At 37.8% G+C, this 6,032-nt stretch overlaps 1 protein-coding gene across 3 annotated transcripts; it reads right to left on the bottom strand.

Moving 5' to 3' along the window:
• Positions 1-280: 280 nt before the first annotated feature.
• On the bottom strand, positions 281-5,376 carry LOC117552265 (P2Y purinoceptor 2-like). Of its 3 annotated transcripts, XM_034225612.1 has the most exons (6): positions 5,243-5,365; positions 4,342-4,486; positions 2,878-3,230; positions 1,758-1,926; positions 1,137-1,464; positions 281-1,057 (listed from the first exon to the last, which is right to left on the bottom strand). In XM_034225612.1, the coding sequence occupies exons 3-6, from the start codon at positions 3,212-3,214 to the stop codon at positions 866-868; spliced, it is 1,026 nt and encodes a 341-aa protein (XP_034081503.1). In that variant the 5' UTR covers positions 3,215-3,230; positions 4,342-4,486; positions 5,243-5,365; the 3' UTR covers positions 281-865. The 3 variants fall into 3 exon arrangements, with proteins under 3 accessions (XP_034081503.1, XP_034081504.1, XP_034081505.1); XM_034225613.1 differs by lacking the exon at positions 4,342-4,486 and having other exon boundaries at positions 5,243-5,376; XM_034225614.1 differs by lacking the exons at positions 4,342-4,486; positions 5,243-5,365 and adding an exon at positions 4,726-4,840.
• Between the last annotated feature and the right edge of the window lie 656 nt (positions 5,377-6,032).

The following is a 6,032-nucleotide window of genomic DNA, read 5'->3' on the forward strand; positions in this document are numbered from 1 at the left end:
TATGTGAGGTATAGATGTGCGAAAGAAAATGATGGACTATAAAAACTCAAAATGTGTTCTAAAGCATTGTGAGCAATGACCTGCCTGTTTGTTAGACAGTGTCACCCTCTAGTGGTGGCATGGTGTTCAATAGATGAAATGACGGATATTAAACAAATTCAGTATAGTACATTAGACAAATTATAAAAAAATGTATTACCACACATTTGTCAAAATCTATACATTAAATAACACAATTTATTTAATTCCTTCATATTTGGACACAAACTGACATCCGCTAAAAAAAAATCGCAACTCGTACAGTATAATCAAAGTCTTGTTTTTCCAGTTGTATGCTCACTTCAAGAGACATGCTGTTTCGCCAACTATTTACAAACACATTGACAAGCGTGAGTCATTTTGCGTCTTCATTTTAAAAGCCACAGACTCATTATTTTGACGTTCTTTGTCTGATATGTGAAAAGAAAGGTGAGCAGAGGTAAACCCACTTCTGTCTATTCAAAAACATCAGGTGCAGCAGTTGTCCAGTAGGACCTTTACTAAAAAATGTACAGCTGCAAAGCACAGTGTAGTTTATTTACTTCCTCTCACTATACTTTTTCAGACATAGCAAACACAAAATATCTGTTTAAGTCCATTAAATGAACAACACAACTTAGATGTTAAGTTAAATTCTTTAAAACTGTATTGCCCATATTTGATTTGGTCAAATCTGAACATGCATTTCTATTTGTTACGCAAATCTGAATGAAATCTGTGTCAGTGGATGTGGTGCTGCGTCAACCAAAAGAAACCTGCAATAAGAACTGTCATTGTTGTCCTGACAATGTTCAGCTTTCTTCCAAAAATTGTTTCACGCATAGGATCAGAGTTCTGTTGTTAAGGTTCGGCCCACCCTTCTTGATTTAGATGAAGACGGCTTTTTCTTGCTGAGGGTACTGCGGGCGTCGTGCCCAGCCAGAAAGTAAAGGATGGGGTCCACACAGCTGTTGGCGCTGGCCAAAGGTCTGGTCACTTTGTAGGCCACACTGGAGGCTTCCAACAACCTACAGCTGATCTGATGAACACATAAAAACAAGATATACTTAGCATCCAAAGTCATTTAACACATTTATTCTAAAAGTGTTTGTCCTCACCTGTGTTGAATCGACCTGCCTTAGGTATCTAAATGAGTAGTAAAGACTCCTGGTGAGGTGGAAAGGCAGGAAGCAGAGCATGAACACTGCCAAGACGATGATGATCATTTTCACTGACTTCTGCTTGGTGCGTTGTGCTCCCAGAGAGCCACCTTCAGACCCCCAGCCAGGCTCCAGAAGCTTCCGCACCATGAGGCCATAGCACACCATCACCACCATGAACGGCAGGGCAAACATGAGCACGGACACGGCTGTGCTGTATACCAAGAAGTCATCAAAAAGCTCTGGGCTGGTGGTGTCATAGCAGATCCGTTCATTCTCCACATCCCTGACAGAAGATATAAATATTATATTTCAATTTAATTAGATTTATTAAACTGTAGTTCTGCCTTATTTAGCATTGAACCAAAAAAAAGACCTGGGAGAGTGGGAATAACAGAAGAAAGGAGAGATTAAGTCAATTTGTTAGCTCTCAGGTTGGTGCCCAATAAGGTTCCATAAGTTACTTACTGTGACACAAAAATCAATAGTCCCACACTAAATACAACTAAGAGGGATTTAACTATTGGTAGGGAATTAAGAAATATATCAATAAAAAAAAGAAAGACCAATCAAAATCACCTAGTTCTTGAGAAGTAGAGAATAGGTGCCTGGCAGAATAAGACACAGGCCCACACGGCCACAGACACCAGCTTGGCCTGGCGAGCGCTGACCCAGTTGAGGGAGCGCACCGGATAGCAGATGCCAACGAAGCGATGCAGACTAATACAGCACAGGAACAGAATGGAACCTGCAAGGTGAATACATATTTAATACACTCTTTTTCATACTGCATGGATTCTTTCTGAACCTATAAAGTTGTCATTGTTGATGCCTGTTAGTATTTTGTGTGTACACTCTTCATGATATAATGTTAACGACTTGAGTAGAGTAGTAATGTTACATATTGTGTTGTGTCATATCAAGTTGTGTTTCATTATGTTTAGGTCAGATCTTTTTACATACAATTGGATTATGTTGTATCATATTTATATATCAAATTGTTTATCTGTTGGATTTGAATTGTATGTCACAATAACTGTTGTATTCTTAAAAATGTCTTCTTAGTATATGACATCTTGTTGTCTGATATCCTGTCATATTATTAGTGTATTGTTATTTTTGTAAATTATATTAGTATGTTATATTGTATTGTTTCACACTGTATTGTTTGGCAACATATTATATTGTATCATTGTGTGTTGCTTGATTTTGTAGGCCTGTGTGACCATATCATCTGTATGCTAAGCTGTCAGCCGAGTTTAGTCAGGCCTAGTTTAGCATATTGTATTCTACTGTGAGTTGTAGTCATAGTATTGCGTAGCCTAGTGTGGCATTTGGTAAGGTGAAACGTGCCTTTACTTATTGTGCCATACTGTACTGTGTCAAATTGAGTTGCATTGCGTTGCACTGTTTATAAATTAGGATATAGACTACACTTTTTGTCACTGCAGGTCATATCTTATTTTTCCTTATGTCTTCTTGTATCCGATGATATTATAAAACATCATACTATATCATTAGTGTAAGCATAGTATATTTGTATTGTAGATGTCGTATTGGATAACTTACATCACATATCTCCACTGTATTAAATTAACACTATTGTACTGTCTTTTGGTATATCATACTGCCATCTACTGTACTTTATAATGATAGCTTTTTTGGTATTGTCTGAGTGTGTGTCATGCCATCACTGTACCATATAAGTTTGCATAAAACAGGAAGCGTATGATCTTGCAGAACGGTTCACTGAAGGGCCAGTCGTTCTCATCTGCATAGTAATAGATGAGGAAGGGCAGAGTGAGGATGTAGAGTGTGTCGCACATCGTCAGGTTGAACATGTAGATGGTGGAGGGCTTCCAGCGCTTTGTGCGAAACACAATCACATACAACGCTGTGGTGTTCAGAGCGAGGCCGATTACAAAGACCAGGGAATAGCTGACAGGAAGAAGAATATATTTAAAATCCTCTTGAAAGGGACAGTATAAGTCACTGAAGTTGGTGAGGTTGGTTATTGTGTTGTCAAAGGTGGCCATCTCGGTTGTGAAAACCCTGAGGTAAAGACAAGCACAAAGGAATAGATTATTATTATGCTACATTTGAACAACTTTGAAGATGTTCTCATACACATTGAATGACTGTGAGAAAATGACATCAACCTAAATCACACTTTAGGGTGCGCCAAGTCATTCACCTTTGCATGCCTGAGCAGCACTAAGTAATTCCATGCCTAAGCATAATCAACCTGTCCAGTGTGATTTCACAATCAAATTGAAACAATCCACTTTATAGCTGCTTGAGTTATCCCATTTTAAATGTATTGGGCTTTTCACATAATGTGAATCACTTTAATCCCAACGTCCCTTTAATTGCCAATTTCTTTCTGAATGGTTGAATAAAAGAGGGAAGAGTTGTGATATATAGAGAGAAGGGAATATACTTAAAAAAAGATAAAATCCTACATAAATGACTGTGAAAGTTAATGTGTGGGTGTTATGTTTGATAGTATTGTAGATGTGTGTAACAATATTTACTGTAGTGTTCCAAAGATGTGTAAATACCTAAGTCCTAATCTTTATCTTTAACAGGACTCAACTTGTTCTGGATGCAGTTTTAACTTGGTCTTGACTGGGACTCAACTGGAGCTTTTTTTTGGACTTGACCTGGACTTTATTAAGTTGGTCTTTATGTAGCCTGTTCCACTACCTGGCCCAGTGGGTTTACTTGATAAGATATCATAATATGTTGTCTCACTTTGTTAGAGAAAGGCTCTATTTGCAAATGTCTGATCTGCAGATGATTCGGTCAAAGATTCCCACAGGCTTGTGTTGTAACCTTTTACAAAACTTTAAGCGGTGTTCTCGGGCAGAAAACAGCCCTTATTCTGGCAATATGTGTGTCAAAGTTTCCAAAACCTCACAGCTGGGAGAGAGAGAGACAGCAAAATCACTTTTTAACTCAAACCAGACCTTTAGAGAAGCTGATCAACATGTTTTTTCTGTTCTACTCCCAGGCGTTCATGCTATATTGTTTACCTCAGTCAATGTTTTCTCTTCCTCTAAAAATGTGTTTATCTGACATACTCACGTTCAAAGTCACGTAAAAACATGGAGTCAAGCTTTCAAAACTTGCAAGCAATGAAGACAGAAGGTGCACAACTTACTTGTTTTCAAGCTGACTGATGAGTTAACCTCCAGCGCTCTCTTGTTTCTTCCCTCTGATAATATTTCCTCTTTATCAAAAACATAGCTTCTGGCTCGCATTGTACCCATTGCTGTCTTCACTCTCTTTTTTCTTCTTTAAAACAGCTGCAGGTTAAATATAACAGATAACAGACCTGAGACAGAGGGGCTCCTTTTGTATTCCTCCAAATTCCTCTGACATGCTATGTGCACGCCACACAAAACGGAGCAAAATGTACCATTCATCAATGAAGTAATCATGTTTTTTACATTGGCTGTACACAATGTCATCATTGCACTGCAATATATATATTAATAAGCCCCTTCCCCAGAGACAAAACCCTTAAACATATCAAATTACTCACACTGTACAATGCTACTTCCTGTCAAAGACTGTCCAACGCTGACCACCGTGTGGAAAGTATACTCATTCTCATCAGTAAAAGTACAGTGTGTATTTGACTTGGTTGTTTATGGCTGAACGTCTGCCTTAGATAATTCAGTATGTGAAAACATGTGGAGGTGTGTTCCTGTCTGACAAGCTGCAACCTGCGAAGTGTGAGCAGTTAAGACTGGATTTACAGTAACTATCTGTCGGTCAAACCGTGGTAAAAAAAGACAAACAGTAAGCTACTATTTTGTCCAAAGAATATTTAAGGACAGTTCCATTTTAATTAAAAACAAATCCATTAGCACAAACGAGTAATCAATATTAAATATATCCTACCATGCCACTAAATATATAAATATGGTCCTATTTATCTTAGAAACAGTATGATTTCACAGACAAACATGTAATGTGGGAACCAAAACTAATTACATGGGCCACTTTCGTTTTTTTCGATTAAAGTACTTGCCTGTTTTTATAGTAAAATGTCTCACCTTGTTTTTCCAAAGCAACAGAAATGTTCCTCACCAAATCATAAGCTAAATCATAAACCAAAAGCATCTTGCCAGGATCCTAACAGATACTATATATTCCAACAATGAATGCACGCCATGTTTTTGGTTGCCTCTGGCAGATAGTTATGTGTGTGGGTGTCAATAGAAATGTTTGGTTTCTGTGACTGCCAATGTGTGTGCACACATATGTTTGAATACGCCCATGTTAGTTTAGGTGTTAAATTGAGAGGAGAGGTGAAAGAGTACTTAATGTCTTACTGCTCTAGAAACTCTGGGTATTAATGATTACAAGGCCCGTAACCTTAACCTTGGACATGGCACACAGGAGGCATAAAGTACAATTCTTTAAAAAAGGTTTCCAAAATGAATGCTTTGAGTCATATATATATTAGGGCTGTCAAACGATTAAAATCTTTAATCAGATTAATCACAGTTTAAAAATTAATTAATCATGATTAATCACCATTCGAACTATGTCCAAAATATGCCATTTATTTATGCATATTGTTGTGGGAATGGAAAGATAAATGAAAGAAGGCGGATATATCCATTTAACATACAGTATCTATGTTTATTATAACATTTTTCTGCGTGTCAAAATGAAAGACAACCCACACACCTATCAATCATCAAACCGTGGGGTCTTAATTCATTACGTGTTGATTTCTATCAACGGGGGAGTACTTCAGGAAAGTCGACGGGGGGCGGCGGCTAGTGGAGTACTTCGTGACCACAGAGTGTGAACGTTGTGATCAGCTGTTTTAGCGCA

Source organism: Gymnodraco acuticeps, unplaced genomic scaffold, assembly GCF_902827175.1.
Source record: "Gymnodraco acuticeps unplaced genomic scaffold, fGymAcu1.1, whole genome shotgun sequence".
Lineage (NCBI taxonomy): Eukaryota > Metazoa > Chordata > Actinopteri > Perciformes > Bathydraconidae > Gymnodraco > Gymnodraco acuticeps.

Excerpts from the sequence above, each read along its gene's own strand:
- LOC117552265 (XM_034225613.1), bottom strand. The coding sequence starts at position 3,214 with ATGGCCACCTTTGACAACACAATAACCAACCTCACCAACTTCAGTGAC. Across the intron at positions 1,927-2,877 it reads GTTTTATGCAAACTTATATG|GTTCCATTCTGTTCCTGTGC; the intron begins GTACAGTGATGG and ends TTCACCTTGCAG. Across the intron at positions 1,465-1,757 it reads CTCTACTTCTCAAGAACTAG|GGATGTGGAGAATGAACGGA; the intron begins GTGATTTTGATT and ends ATCTTCTGTCAG.